At 38.2% G+C, this 16,477-nt stretch overlaps 1 protein-coding gene across 4 annotated transcripts in view; it reads right to left on the reverse strand.

The window, feature by feature from the left end:
- ECPAS (Ecm29 proteasome adaptor and scaffold) overlaps positions 1–16,477 on the reverse strand; it is a 130,063-nt gene that overhangs the window by 8,842 nt on the left and 104,744 nt on the right. For all 4 annotated transcript variants that reach the window (XM_030919233.1, XM_030919230.1, XM_030919232.1 and 1 more), the window contains 13 exons: positions 15,880–15,985; positions 15,075–15,122; positions 13,763–13,884; positions 9,191–9,341; positions 7,104–7,169; positions 5,737–5,826; positions 4,623–4,689; positions 3,966–4,057; positions 3,821–3,887; positions 3,076–3,267; positions 1,977–2,185; positions 1,108–1,151; positions 821–1,013 (listed from right to left, as the gene is read on the reverse strand). In XM_030919233.1, the coding sequence (XP_030775093.1) occupies positions 821–1,013; positions 1,108–1,151; positions 1,977–2,185; positions 3,076–3,267; positions 3,821–3,887; positions 3,966–4,057; positions 4,623–4,689; positions 5,737–5,826; positions 7,104–7,169; positions 9,191–9,341; positions 13,763–13,884; positions 15,075–15,122; positions 15,880–15,985 (1,447 nt within the window). The remainder of the gene's footprint in view (positions 1–820; positions 1,014–1,107; positions 1,152–1,976; positions 2,186–3,075; positions 3,268–3,820; positions 3,888–3,965; positions 4,058–4,622; positions 4,690–5,736; positions 5,827–7,103; positions 7,170–9,190; positions 9,342–13,762; positions 13,885–15,074; positions 15,123–15,879; positions 15,986–16,477) is intronic.

The raw sequence follows: 16,477 nt of genomic DNA on the forward strand, positions 1-16,477 counted from the left end.
GTAATGGAAATTATTTAAATAGCCTTATTACTGAAAGAAAACAACTGCAAATTAGCAGCCTTAAGAAATAAGAATGTTACTTAAAATATTTCATGTTTCACAAATAGGGAAACCACACACTTTTTTTTCTTTTTTTGGACCACTGCCCAACTTTTAAAACTGAGTATTCCATCTTCCACATGAAACCTGAGTGTTTTTTTTGACCCAAATCCTCCACTATATGGCAGAGGCAATTCACATGACACATTGAGCTTCTTGCCTTTATTCTAGGATGGCTGGGGTGGCTGAGCTTATTAGCTAAGGCAAAGCTTATTATGACATAAACTGTTCATTCACTACCAAATCCACTCTCCCCTTCTCCCATGGAGGGAAAATGGACACCCAGAATTAAGATTCAGTCTGCTGCCAGGTGTGCTAAGTACTGAGCAATGGGATGGATATGTCAAAGTGCCATCTAGCGGTGCCCAGGAACTCTCCTCAAAAGAGAACTGGCATGCCCACTGTGATCCTTTATCCTTGCTTCACCTCCTCTGCATTCCTGCCTGGAACACAAACACACTGTGGACCTTGAAGATGATGACCCCACCCTAGAAATGGCAGAGTTGGGAGATGTAAAGAGCCGGAATACCTGAACGCTTTGTGATGTTCCCAATGCTATGTGAGAAACACAGCACTGTCTATCTTGTTTAAGGCCATATTTTGGAATTTCTCTGCTACTTGCAGCTAAACTAATCCTAATAATCAGGACATAGGGGAAAATAATGTTTTAACTCTTTCTTTTTAAAGTATAAACCAGAACTGAGGATACAGGTGGTATTACCTTCTTGATGAGAGGTATGACAATGTCAGAAAACTCCTGGAATCTATCTTCTTTGGTGGCCTTCAAAACATCAGCTGCACAGCTGATTGCTACAATCTTGTATTTGAGATTCTCTTTGCTACATTCCTTCAGAACAGCTTGAAGAATTTCATTCGTGCTGGGTTGATTGGGCACAGACTTTTCCAGCTCTGCACTACGGGATCCATAAAAAAGCATCAGAAGTTAATAAAGGCTGCAGCTTTCGGGTTCAGTTTAAGAAATGGCATCCTCATTGAAAGAACATTTACCTGCAAGCTGTCACCACACAGGCAATGGCTTTCAACAGCTCTTCCTAAGGGGTTAAAAGATGAGGACATACTATTAATCCCAAACATGTCATTTACACTCTCTACACTATGATTATAATTACCTTAGGAATTTCTGATAATTGTGACAACAAAAATTAACAATTGTCACCTCATCTTTAATGCATAATTTTAAGCACATCCACCAAGTTTTACTCTAAACCATGGACGCAGGATAATTATCTTCACCTCCATTTCGTAGAAGCCTAAAGAACTGATTTGACCCAGGTCTCACAGACAAGTGTCAACCACAGAATTAGAATGATGTCTGACTCCCAGTCCAGTACTACTTCAGTACTGCATGGGCCACTACTGACCTTTACAACATAAAGATCATTATGTTGCCACAATCTCATGTTCCCCACTGAGTGTTCACTGTAAGAATCCTACTAAAGCCCTTGTGTAAAAAAATAACTGTTACTAATTCATAGGTCCCAGAGATGGGCATCTTCAGCCCCAGGTTTAGAAGCAGCCTACCTTGCTACTCTATGTCACACACGCCCAATCCTGACCTTTTTACGCTCAATCCTGATCTGTTCATAAGGTCAACAGGTACAAAATGCTGACAAGTTGGTTTAAGACATAACTTCGAAGGCTGAATATGAAAAATGTATCTATCTCCAGCATTACTGTCCATTATGCAAGGCCACGTGGGTTCTAGTTTCAGAGGAAATACCACAGTTAATTGGGCAAGGTTTACCCAAAGCTTCCACTGTCTAGGAAATCTGGTTCACAAAAATAATCCATCAGAAGTTACACAAAACCAGACCCTTCTTATTATACCTTTAACTGGGCATGAATGGTTCCTTTACCTTTCCTGCCCATGTTCTTCCAGCCAGGCCTTGCAGCAATGCGGTCAGTATCATTCCGAGATATGGAGGTACTAGAGAGCTAGTTTGCTTTGCAATTGATGCCATGGCAATTGCACCCTGGGCTTTCATTTTCCAAGACTGAGACTGCAAAGCCTTCTGGGTAATAGTAATTAACTCCTGCAGGTATAATCGAATGCCACCAAAAGAACCTAGGAAAGCAAAATTAAAACAACTTTTAAGTTACAAGAAAAATTAACTGATTTTTCTGAGTCTGAAAAAGAGTCAGTGACCAACAGTCTAAAAGCAGTGATTCTCAACTGTTAAAACACACCACTCTCTCAAAGGGAGAGAAAGTGGGTTGGTGTTGTGACTTACTCTCACAATAGTAGAACTTTACGAACTTAGGTGCCCACAGGAACATATCACACAAATGGGCATCACCCATTAATATGTGACAAGGTGAAAAACACATTTAGAAAACTACTCTAAAATACTCTAAGGCTACATAAAATCACACTCTCAATTAAAAATATAAAGCTCTCCTAGCTCACAGAGTTTGTATTCTCTCATGTGGGCAGTGAGGAATGAGTAAAGACAAAAATCCTCAGTGCCAACCTTGAGAACTCAGCAATTGGGATGGGTTTAAAACTAAATGGGATGCATATTAAGGTCCTGGGAAAGTAACTTTAGAGGAGTTTATGAATAACGAATACAAGTAAAAAATTCTAGCTGTGGCCAGGCACAGTGGCTCAAGCCTGTAATCCCAGTACTTTGGGAGGCCGAGACGGGCGGATCACGAGGTCAGGAGATCGAGACCATCCTGGCTAATACGGTGAAACCCCGTCTCTACTAAAAATACAAAAAAAAAAAAATGAGCCAGGCGAGGTGGTGGGCGCCTGTAGTCCCAGCTACTCGGGAGGCTGAGGCAGGAGAATGGCGTAAACCCGGGAGGCGGAGCTTGCAGTGAGCTGAGATCCGGCCACTGCACTCCAGCCCGGGAGACAGAGCGAGACTCCGTCTCAAAAAAAAAAAAAAAAAAAAAAAAAAATTCTAGCTGTGATTCCTAAGAAGCAGGTTTAACTCAGGTCACACTACTAACCAGGTACATTTTCCTGCCACACTTCAGTCCATAAATTACATTCTTCTTTTTCGGATTTTTCCTCATCAGCAATTTCATGCATGCCTAAAAATGCCAGAGGCAGGACTTCTTTTGCATGATTCTTTAACACATCAGGGCTGTATCGTCCAATAGCATGAATAGTCAAAGCACAAGAGGTCTTGTAGATAGGTTCTGAAAAGGAGAAACCAAAATCTTTATGATATTTATTGTTTTTAAGGGTAACTGATCTAAATAGGCTATTGTTCAACTCATATAATAGCAAAACAAATAGGTAAAATCAATTAGAAATGTTTCTAGCAGGCTGGGTTGTGGTGGCTCACACCTGTAATCCCAGCACTTTGAGAGGCCAAGGTGGGCAGATAGCTTGAGCTCGGGAGTTTAAGACCAGCCTGGGCAACATGGCGAAACCCCATCTGTACAAAAAATACAAAAATTAACCAGGTGTGGTGGCATGTGCCTGTAGTCCCAGCTACTCAGAAGGTTGAGGGACAAGAATCGCTTGAGCCCAGGAGGCTGAGGTTGCAGTGAGCTGAGAGAGCACCACTGCACTCCAGCCTCAGCGACAAAGCCAGACACCATCTCAAAAAAAAAAAAAGAAAAGGAAAGAAACAAATATTTCTAGCAAATCACATAAAATCATAGAGGGTAAGATCTAATTTGTACTGTTTTATTGGGCTGTTAACATCTAAATTTAAAATGACATAAAATAGAAAAAAAAAGGTACCTTCTTTCTCCATATACCACCCACTGAGCTTCTGCAGGAGTTTTTCAGTGCTGCTATCCCGTGAAGTCTGAAAAAGAAACAATCCTAAGTATTTCTTTATAACCGTCAAAGAGTTTTATTTAACTAAGCAAGAAATTTAACTCACCCGAACTAAATGGCCCATGGCAAATGCACAAGATTTCTGAATCACACTGTTCCGATCTGTCAGGCCACTAAGCAAAGCACTCATAAGTTTACCTACCAGAAATAAAGAGAAAAACATCTGATACTTGGTTGACCAAATGTTCCACTCTGTTCCCAGAACCCAAACAAACCTAACCCTATAATTAACATCTGATTTCCCTCACAGTAGTTTAGATTTCTGAATGTTATATTTATATATCCATTTGCTTCCTTTCACCTGATATAAAGTTAAAATTAAACCAGAATATCGTGGAAAAATTTGCAAAAATGAGAGCCAGGTATATAAAGAACATAGCCCAGCCTAGAAACCAATCTAAGAAGAGAAAAATGCTGATGTAAAATCAGTTATCAATGGTAAGTCCTATGGAATAGAGGATACTTTTACCTCCCTATACTACTAAAGAACAATCAAACGTTTATGAACAGTGAAAAGTTGCTCAACTCGATAAACCCCGCACTTCCTGCAAACAAAGAAATGAAGGGGTCAGGGGACTGAAGGGAGAAAAGGCACACAGCATCACAAGCAGGTCTGAATAATAATTATTTTTCCTTTTTAAAACTCTGTCACACAAGACAGGGCCGCGCAAAAATATCACCACACATCACTTGACAAACTCACCTGAGTAAGGTGTTAGGTCCTGAGGACACTGAGTAGTTAATGACACAATGACACTGGCACAGCCACCCTACAGGATTACAAAAGCAAAGGTCTAAATCTGACGGTCACAATGTTCTACCTACCAAACCACTGGCTTAGGTGCCAAAAATTTAAACATATAAAATACATGAAACCTAATACCCCCTCCAGGATTCAATACAGAAAAAGGAAAACTCTTAAACTAGTAATGCAGAGATTTTATTTTTTAAACTCCCAAGAGTGATCTTAGACATTGTGAAAAAGAAAGAAAACTGGTACAATCTTCTGGAAAAGCAAAATAAGTCATCTTGTCCATCACTGGGCTAACATTTCCATTTCTAGAAATTTAACCAAATGTCTTCAGGTATGCCTCATCACCGTAAAGCATCACAGTACTTTACTATTTTTTCAAAAACTGAAAACAAGTCAGATGTTCCCTGACGGAATAAAATAAATGATGTTACATCCATACAGTGGAGTATCACAGGGCCATTAGAAGAGGACACTGCAGAAGATACATGTGCAGAAAAGACTAGAAGGAAACACTCCAAAATATTAACAGCAGTTATCTCTGTACAGCAAAATTCTAGACAATTTTTAACTTTTTCCTAATCTATAAATGCTAAAATTGTACAATACTAGCAAGTGTTAATTTTGTCATAAGAAAAAATGTGAGTTACTAATTTGTTGTTAAAAGGGTGGGGGGGGGCATCTGATCCTTCAAAGATCTAGAAAACTAAGACATTTTTCTGTTCTAACACTGCTGACCCCTCTGTGAAAAATGCAATTGCCACCTAAAACAATCCATGCCCTGTAACTGGATGTGCATTTCCATGAACTGCTAATGAATGACAACCTAGAGGGTACGTACATGGCACCCAGAGAACAGAAATGATTCCACTAAGTAAGTTAAGACAATACTTATTGGAATAATTACATGTTTTCAGTTATTGGTGCAACCACAGAAATAAAATGGTTAGTGTATAATAATATTAGATTTTGTGGTAAAACATGAATTTCAAACATGATGGCTGTCATATCCTTATGGCCAAAACTAATGAAGATGCACATTTCTTCTTGTGAAAAATACACTTACCTTAGTTCCAAGACCTACACCACTTCTGATCAGTTCACACAACCTAGGAACTAGCTCGCCCAGCACCGACACATCAAGATATTGCAGGCACTTTTGAAAAAGGACAAATATAAAGGTAAGCCTTGGCAAATAAGTCAAGACCATATCTTCAATTAAAAACTGCCCTTGTCAAACACGTACCCACTGGATTTTACATGAAGTTGAAAAATCACTGTTTGATTCTGCTCTAATTTCAATACTAAAACCACCACTGTACTACAAACAGAAAAATTATTCATCAGTGATTCAACACTAAAAACAAACTAAAAAATGAAAAACATCAATTTGCTAAAAAAGAAAATAATGATTACTCAAGAATAAAGAATCTTTCTGGGCCTACTTCCTCTTTATCAATCCATGTTTACTATAAAAAACCTAAACTAAAAATTGATCTTCTACAGTGGGCCTACCCTACCAAATCCCCTCTAATGAGTCAACTTCTTAGATGAATTTTCCTATAAATTGCTGGCTTTTATTTTTGAAAATGCAATTAACATGTTTTCTATTAATAATGAAATTAATAATGAATATAACTAAATGGTATTCACTAACTATTCCTATTTCTTTAAATTTTAATTTCCCCCCAATAATCCAACAAAGATACAACATTCTTAGACTAAATTTTGGTAACAATCCCCCAGCAGGCACTAAAACATAGCTACTTCTCTTGTCCAGTTTAACAGTTTTTTGTACATTTCAATTTTTTTAGGGGTTGGATCTATAACTTCAGAGTCCTGCTAAAGGTATAGATCTGCTTAGCAAACTAATTTCCAGTAAACACAATCATAGCTAACTAACCACTACAGGGAGTGCACAACAGAGTAACTTTACCAAGACTCCAGGAACTTTAGAAATCAGAACCTGAGAGTGCCAAGCAGCTCTTTACTGCAAATGCCTTCCTATGACTAAAACAACATATCAACATTGCCCAATCTCTTCACCTACCTTTATGTCACCTACTTCATTAAATACTTCCAGCTTATAACTTTCCTAGTTCCTCCCAAAGATAACTATTAGGCACAAGCACAACTCTGAACCTTTCTAAATACACAGCTCAAAAGACTACAGAGGTAAATTTATACAGAGCTCTTAATATGTTGTTGTCCCTTGTAACACAAATTTGGACCGACTGTTTCTGGTATTTGGGGGAACTATTTATTCCACTTAGTGACAGAGGAGAAAAGAGAAATATACTAAGAAAAAACTGGAGTCACAACAACTGCTCAATTCATCCCATAAGTCTCTACTTCATTTAACATAGCCTGAAGACTTTGAAGAATTACACTTTCAGGTAAGCAAACCCTCTCGTTATTATTTAAGACACTCACCATGTTGATTGTTTCCATCATCGGAGAGGATTTGGCAGCACTAAGCCGAGCACTATCCATCGCAGCCTAAAGAACAGAAATTCAAGTCACTCAGCACATTCAATTAATTAGGAATAATCCACACAAACACCATAAAAGACTTTCACTTCCAAATTACAGAACTTTTAAAAAAAATAATCCGTAGCTGTAACAAAGGCAAACATTAAGTCTAACTCTAATTTCTTTTGACCTATACTCAACAATTTACCAGGAGAAGCAGCACCTCACTACAGGTGAAAAATCCAGATAATAGTTAAGAACTTAGCATAGTATGGCTGTGGGCAAGCCATCCAGCCTTCTTCAGCCTGAGGTTCTCCATCCACTAAATAAAGGAACTGACTAAATAAATTTCTAAGGTTTTTAAAATTGTGTCTAAGCAGTAAAAAAATTTATATGGGTAGTTCTTTAACTTTGTAATCAACCTTCATATCTACAAAGGTATTTTAATCTAACAACTATGCTGAAGGAGAGGTTAATACTATCCAGATATGATAAAGGAGAAAAGTAAGTCATACACAAGTGACTTGCCTAGGGCTGCAAAGTTTAGACTAGAATTTATGTTTCCAAATTCTCAATGCTTAGTAAACATCCTATGGACACCCAGGAAGGGGCAAGTCTACTGCTGAAAGAGGGAAAAATAATGAATAAATAAGCAGCAGCAATATTAGAGGCAAAGGGTAAAGAGAGTAAGTTATTAGAGAAGTTTAGGCAAGTTAAAGAGCAAATAGTGAACAAAGGAAACATGTTGTATATAACAGTGTTTAATAGTTCTAATAAAAAATATAAATTAAAAAAACAGTCAAATAGAAAAATAGGCATGGAATATAAACACAATCACAGAAGAAATATAAACGACTAATACGATATGAAAAGGCAATGGACAATGCTAGGAAAAGAGTGCAAATTAGAAAAATGAGATTCTTGTTATCAGATATACATTATTCAACAGTGGCAAAGGTACAGAGAAAAAAGAACAATTAAAACCTTTGATGTTGCAAAACCTCTCCCATCAAAAATTCAAAATCACCTGATGTAGAGCACTATGTATACATTAAAAAGAATGTGTATATATAGACATGATATTCTATTAATTTAAAAAACAAATCACAGAACAACACTCACAGTCTGATACTATTTTTAAATTAGTATGTTTGCTTGGTTTGGTAGCCTATGACTAAAAAGGGATTTGAGAGAAGGCACAGGAAACTTCTGATAGCAGGTGCTTCTCAGGGAATGATACTGTGGTGATGGGGAGACCTCCTGTGGGATTACTTTCTATCCTTCTGTATTAACTTTTCACAATAAATATGTCTCATCTGCAGTTTTAAAAAATGACTGATCAGGCTGGGTGCGGTGGCTCACGCCTGTAATCCCAGCACTTTGGGAGGCCGAGGTGGGCAGATTACGAGGTCAGGAGATCGAGACCATCTGGCTAACACGGTGAAACCCCGTCTCTACCAAAAATACAAAAACATCAGCTGGGCATGGTGGCACTTGCCTGTAGTCTCCGCTACTCGGGAGGCTGAGGCAGGAGAATCGTTTGAACCCAGGAGGCAGAGGTTGCAGTGAACTGAGATGGCGCCACTGCACTCCAGCCTGGGTGACAGGGCGAGACTCCGTCTCCAAAAAAAAAAAAAAAAAAAAAAAAGGCTCTGATCAGAGACTAGGTGACTCCATTACACCTACAAAGCAGAATGATTTTGAGATATGCCAAAGTCTAGGTGCAAATACTCTTTGCTTACAGGGCGAGGGAGTCCATGGAAGGACTCTGAAGGTACAGATCCAAGCCCTAAAAAAATTGAAATGTACAAAAAACTATGTTAAACAAATGTTAATTCATTTTTTAGATGGAAGTGTCAGTTTTCATCCAATTCACAAAACAGTGTATGAGCTGACAACCTCTCTCCAAAAAATAGTAAAACACTGCATGTGGTGAGAGAAGGTGAGTTCTGGTAAGAGTAATGACAATGTCATTCAAATGAACCTTGGTATCTTAACAGGGCTCTTCCCTCATGATACTTACCAATATGCCTGTGCTATCCACTCACCTTTTCTTGCTCTGTTGCCCGGAGGCTCAAATAATTGAGAACTTGGGGCTCCAATACACTCAAGGACTCTAGCAAAGCTGGAATGAGTTTTGGTGCATGTGGTTTCAACATGGCTCCTGCACTTTTGCTGATCTTCACAAGGGTGTTAATGCTACAAACATATGGAACACAACTCCTGAGTCCTTTTAACAAAAGTGAGAAGACCTACAAATCTCACCATGAGGCTAGGCTGTTCTGCAGTTCACTGCATTAAAGCATATTGTCACATGGTTACAGAGCCTGGTCTTGGCATTTTTTTTAACTTTTATTAAAGAAACTTTCAAGCATATATAGAGGTAGAAAGAATGACAAATGAAGTAGGAAAAGCCTACCTTCATTAATAGTAGGAATGAAGTTCCATGTATTTATTTATAGTAGGAATTTACATTCATGGTGAAATTTTATGGTAGGAATTTATAGTAGACATGAAATTCTATGTATTCTCCACCCAGTTCAACAATTAGCAACATTTGACCAATTTTGTTTCATTTATACCTCCTCCAAACATACAGCCACCATTCCCCCACCACTGTATTACAGTCATGTGTTGCATGAGACATTTCAGTCAACAACAACAGACCACAATGTCCAGCAGTGGTCCCATAAGATCATACAGGAATACCCTGGGGATACTGCAGGTTCTGTTCCAGACCACCACAATAAAGAAAGCCACATGAATTTTCTAGCTTACCAGTGCATATAAAAGTTTTGTTTACACTATATTGCAGTCTATTAAGTGTGCAATAGCATTATGTCTAAAAGTACATTAGTTGACTTTAAAATATCTTAATGTTACTGATCATCTCAGCTTTCAGCAAGTCATTATCTTTTTGCTGATGGAGGGTCTTACCTCAATGGTGATGGCTACTGACTGGTGGTGATTGCTGAATGCTGGGGTGGCTTTCGTAATTTCTTAAAGTAAGTTAACAATGAAGTTTGCTATATCAATCAACTCCTACTTTCACAAAATATTTCTTTGTAGCATGAGACGCAGTTTGATAGCATTTTACCCACATTAGAACGTCTTTCAAAGTTGGAGTCAATCCTCTCCAACCCTGTTGCTGCTTTATCAACTAAGTTTATGAAATATTCTAAACCCTTTGTGGTCATTTTAACGATGTTCACAGAATATTCACCAGGAGTAGCTTGCATCTCAAGAAACCACTTTCTTTGCTCATCGAGATAAGAAGCAACTCCTCTTCTGTTCAAGTTTCATCAGGAGATTGCAACAATTCAGTCACATCTTCAGGCCCCACTTCTAATTCTAGTTTTCTTACTATTTCCACCATGTATGCAGTGACTTCCTCCATTGACATCTTGAACTCCTCAAAGTCACCTATGAAAGTTGGAATCAACTTTTTTCGAACTCCTATTAATGACATTTTGACCTCCTCCCATGAATCATGAATGTTCTTAATGGCACCTACAATGATAAACCCTTTCCAGAAGGTTTTCAATTTACTTTGCCCAGATCCATGGCAGCTCTAGCCTTACAAAATACACTTCTTGAATAGTAAGACTTGAAAGTTGAAATTACACCTTGATCCATGGGCTTCGGAATGGAGGTTGTGTTATGTTAACAGCCACGAAAACATTCATTTCCTTGTACCTCTCTATCAGAGCTCTTGGGTGACCACGCACATTGTCAATGAGCAGTAATACTTTGAAAGGAATATTTGTTTTTTGGGTTTTTTTTGTTTGGTTGGTTGGTTTTTTTCTTTTTTTTTTCAGCAGTAGACTTCAACAGTGGACTAAAAATACTCAGTAAACCATGCTGTAACAGATAAGCTGTCAACAACACAGATAAGACTGTGTTGTTCCATTTCTAGAGCACAGAGCAGATTTAGCAGAATTCTTATGGCTTTAGGATTTTCAGAATGGTAAATGAGCACTGGCTTCAACTTAGTCACCAGCTGCATTAGCCCCTAACAAGACAGTTGACCTGGCCTTTGAAGTGTTGCAGCCAGGCACTGACTTCTCTCTAGCTATGAAAATCCTACACGGTATCTTTTGCCAAGAGAAGGCTGTTTCATCTCCATTGAAAATCTGTTGTTGAGTGTAGACATCTTTATCAGTGATCGCAGCTAGATCTTCTGGGTAATCTGCTGCAGCTTCTATATCAGCAACTGCTGCTTCACCTTGCATCTTTATGTTATAAAGGCAGCTTCTTTCTTTAAACCTCATGAACCAACCTGTGCTAGCTTCCAACTTTTCTTCTGCACCTTCCTTACTTCTCTTAGACTTCACAGAATTGAAGAGAGTTAGGGCCTTGCTCTGGATTAGGCTTTGGCTGAAGGGAATTTTGTGGCTGATTTGATCTTCTATCCAGAATATTCAAACTTTCTCCCTGTTAGCAAAAGGGTGTTTTGCTTTCTTATCATTTGTGTGTTGGCTGATACAGCACTTTAAACCTCCTTTAAGAACATTTCCTTTACATTCACAACTTGGCTGTGTGGCATAAGAGGCCTAGCTTTCAGTCTATCTCAGCTTTCAACATTCCTTCCTCACTAAGCTTAATCATTTCTAGCTTTCTATTTAAAGTGAGAGACAGGCAACTCTTCCCTTCATTTAGACAGAGGGCATTGTGGGGTTATTAATTAGCCAATTCCAATATTGTTGTGTCTTGGAATAAGACACTTGAGAAGAGGAAGAGAGATGGGGAACAGCTGTTCAGTGGAGCAATCGGGACACATACAACTTGATCAATTAAGTTCACCATCTTAAATGGGTGTAGTTCATACAACTCCAAAACAACTACAAAAGTAACATCAAACATCACTGATCACAGACCACCAAAACAAATATAACAGTAATGCAAAGTATGGAATACTGTAAGAATTACCAAAATGTGACATAGACATGAAGTGAACAGATCTGTGGCAACCCTGCATCAAGCAATCTAACTGAACCATTTTTCCAACTTCATGTTAATGTTTGTACACCCATGAAATCACCTAATGACACATCTCAGAAGTATCCTTATCACTGACACGTGACTGCACTGGAAAGCATATCCCTTAACTAAACTTCACTATGAATATCTAAAAGACAAAGGTTCTTTATCATAATCATAATACCATTTTCACACTTTAAAAATATTAATGATTTTTCCATATCAAGTATCCAAATTTCTCTGTTTCATTAGGTTCTTAAACAGTTGGCATGTTGGAATCAGCATCCAAGCTCACTCACACATTGCAATCTACTGCATTTCTTAAATCTTTTTTAACAGTCTCCACTCTCCTCTTTTTTTCTTATTTGTCCTCGTTGACTGTATTCCAGTCAGGTCATTTAACATGTTCCTCTCTCCCCCTCTCCCCTGTAGAGATCTACAGGCTAAACTGAGTTCACGTTCAATTTTGTAAACACACACACACACACACACAGAATCCTTCCTAGGCAATGCTGTGTGCGTTCTATTCCATCACATCACGATGCACTGGTTGTCTTTTTGTGCTGTGAGGAGTGATTGTTAAGTTCAGGTCTGGTTGCCCTGAATCATTATAAAGTTCTCGTCAGCCATTCACCCAGTGGATTTAGGGGCACCTAATGATCACTACTTAGATTTTACTGAGGAGAGCAAAAAGTGATACTTTTTTGTGTGTGTGTGAGATGGAGTTTCACTTTTGTTGCCCAGGCTGGAGTACAATGGCGCGATCTGGGCTCACCGCAACCTCCGCCTCCCGGGTTCAAGCTATTCTCCTGCCTCAGCCTCCCAAGTAACTGGGATTACATGCATGCACCACCACACCTGGCTAATTTTTTTTGTATTTTTAGCAGAGACAGGGTTTCTCCATGTTGGCCAGGTTGATCTCGAACTCCTGACCTCAGGTGATCTGCCCACCTTGGCCTCCCAAAGTGCTGGGATTACAGGCATGAGCCACCGTGCCTAGCCAAAGTGATACTCTTAGTTGCATCTGCCTTTGCAGTTGTTAGGTGAGTCCTTCTAAAAAAAACTTTCTCTCATCAACTATCTACTTGCCATGAAATACTGCTGGCACTATTATTAGTAATTTGTTCTACTTTTAAGAGTGAAATAAAAATGGAACAGATAAAGTTCCTAGACAGCACTGTAGTTTAAAAACAAACAAAACATACAAACTAGAATCCTACACTATTGGTTTTAACTTAAAGTAGCCATATATCTAAAAGTGTAAGTACATTTTTTTGAATATTTTATCATTGCAGGTGGTAAACAGCTTGTCTTAAATCTAATAATCTGTGAAATATTACTAAATATTTTCATGAACAAGCACGCTCCTGAGGACCTGCAGTGTAACAGGAAAATGTGCTTGTTGGGAGCAGAGGCTGATGACAACAGAAAAACATGCTTGACTCAGAATGCTGGGCAAAAACAAGGTCTCATGAGAATGTTTCCGTGAAAATATTCTGACTCACAAGTTTTCACAAATGACCCAAGGGTCATTCTCCTAAACCTCTTTCTCCATATTTTCCAGAATCTAACCTAGAAAGAAACACGATTTCTAGGAACTGAGCAAATCCAATACATTCATTTCATCGACGGATGCGCACCTGAGGGCTCGAACTTCCGTCACGGGGCTCATCATTCCTTTGTCCAGAAGGCAAGGCAGAAGGGCAGCGATGGTTCTCTGGCCAGCTGCTCCTTTGGCAGGGTCACACATTTTCACACAGACCTCACATACAAAGAGCATGGATGTTAGTGAAAGTGACCGCTCATCCAATAAAGCATTCATCTGACAAAAGACTTTCTACTTCACATATCCAGAGAAGAATAAGTGAATCTACTTTCTCTGACACTACAGAGACACAGAGGAATGAGATATGAGATTGAGTCTTAGGCCTGCCGAGAACTAAACAGAAAATTTGGTAATGCATTTCACTGTCTAAGCACTGGTCCTCTAGTTTGTGAAATACGGAACAAAATAGATGATGATCGAATGAGAAAATATGTAAGACACAGCACTCTAAAAAAGGTTTAGGGCTGGGTGCAGTAGCTCACACCTATAAACCCAACACTTTGGGAGGCCAAGGCAGGCGCATTGCTTGAGCCCAGGAGTTTGAGACCAGCCTGGGCAACATGAAGAGACCCTGTCTCCACAAAAAATATGAAAAAGTAGCCAGTCATGGTGGCAAACATCTGTGGTCCCAGCTCTCCAGGAGGCTGAGGTGGTAGGATCACCTGAGCCCGAGAGGTCGAGAGTGCAGTGAGTTGTGATCACACCACTGCATTACCAGCCTAGGTAGCACAGTGAGACCTTGTCTCCAAAAAACAAACAAACAAAAAAAATTAAAGAAGTTTCGAAGTGTTATCATCATCATCATCCTCATCATCAATAACGTCGGGTCGCACACAATATAGTGGTCAAGATAACATCTGAAACAAGAAAACACCTGTATTTAAAACCTGGTTTTACTACTTATGTGACCTATGGCAAGGTTTGTGAAACTAGAATGTAAAGTTCCTGATATATCACAAAATCAAGTTCAAGTGGGAGATAATTTAGTTTCAAAAAGCTTTCCAACCTCATAGATATGAAAGGTAGCTTTATATGTAAACATAGCAAAAGCAAGAGAAAAGACCGGTGTTGCTTGATCTAACTGAGTGACATGCTCTTCAGGGTTAAGTCAAAGTTTTATCTTAATTTCACCGTTTAAAGAGACCACAAGTATACTCTATTCAACATACCAGCACTACAGTGTTTACGGCACTCGCTTTCTCATTCATTCTAAGAGTAGTGAACTACAACAGGAAGCCAATTATACTGCAACTACATGTCACTTCCTATGACAATAAGTAAATCATTGTCATGGTCATCCAGAACCCTGCCCCACTCCATTCCCAATGTAAGACAGGAGTTTTCACCTTGCTCAGAGTTTTCAGAGCTAGTTCTGCTGCTTTTCGTACAGATTCCTAAAAATGACAAAAGTGTGAGATCATACAAGTTAGAGAGTTTCACTATCATCTACTCTACAACTTGCAATTTAATTGCCTCAGAGCCTATAGAGATTGGTGGAAAATCTTACATTTCATATTAGGTTAAAAAAAACTGGTATCTCATTAGACTCCCTGCCCATCAAGGAACACATTACCGTGCCATACTACTAATTTTTAAACATTAACTGTAACCTATTTTGACCTTAATAAATTTAGCTATTAACAGTTGAGAAACTAAATGTATTATAAAAGTAAATACATAAAGATCTATGTGAGAATTCTGAAACACTTAAAATCCTCCAATAAATAAAGCAAAAAGAAAGGTAAAACTGAAGTGTCTAATTTTAATGGTAAAATATCAAAAATACCTAAAATTAAGATTGCCCAAGAAAAATTCAGAGGAATTGGTCACATTATTTGAGAATAATTAATCCCATTTACAGAACTGATCGAAATACTGTTACTATATTCAAAACTGTTATTTGTCCCTAATCCAACAGAATTATGTGATCTCTATTGAAAGAAGGTATACAGCCACCTTTTTTTCAAGTCTATTTAATTTAGATCTAAGGATACCCAATCTTGCAACTTCACAGACACATTAAGACTGAAACTTTAGGGGAAAACATCAGTCTCTACCTGGAAATGGAATTCTGACATATACAACATAAATATTTTAATAATTCCAATTTAACTTTTTGTATGTATAAATGATAATTTATTTCTATAATACCTTGATATCATCTTGTACTCTAAAAAGCGTTTCCCAAATTTCTGGAAGTTTATCAATGATGTCATCTAAGGGTCTTCCTCTCAATAAATCATTCAAAGCTAAACAGCTGAAAATTAAAATTTCATTTCAACATATGAAGAAGAAAGTCAGTATTTTACTATGAAACGTTTATACTAAAAAAGAAAACAGATTCTGCCTCTAATTCGAGTTCTCATCCCCTCACCCCAAAACAGCAATGACTTCTCTCCAGGTCCCTCAAATATACTATATATATATAGAATTTACAAGTATAAAATGTTTGTTTCCCACAACTATAATACAATCCCTTTGAGATGACACATCTTTTTTTATTCACTAGTGTGCCCCCAGGGCCTAGCACACTGCCACGTACATACTGGGCACTGAATGAATGTAATTTGTATACAGAAATTCTATACTATAAAGTCATGACAGTACAAAAATATATCTTGGTATCTACCAATTTAACAGGTAATCTTCAACTTCTTTGATTTCATACTTATATAAACTATGACAATTTAGGAAAATCATTGACCAAAGCTTAAATAGTTAAAGAAAAATACCTAATGTAGCCAACAAG

This window comes from Rhinopithecus roxellana, chromosome 16 (assembly GCF_007565055.1).
Source record: "Rhinopithecus roxellana isolate Shanxi Qingling chromosome 16, ASM756505v1, whole genome shotgun sequence".
Lineage (NCBI taxonomy): Eukaryota > Metazoa > Chordata > Mammalia > Primates > Cercopithecidae > Rhinopithecus > Rhinopithecus roxellana.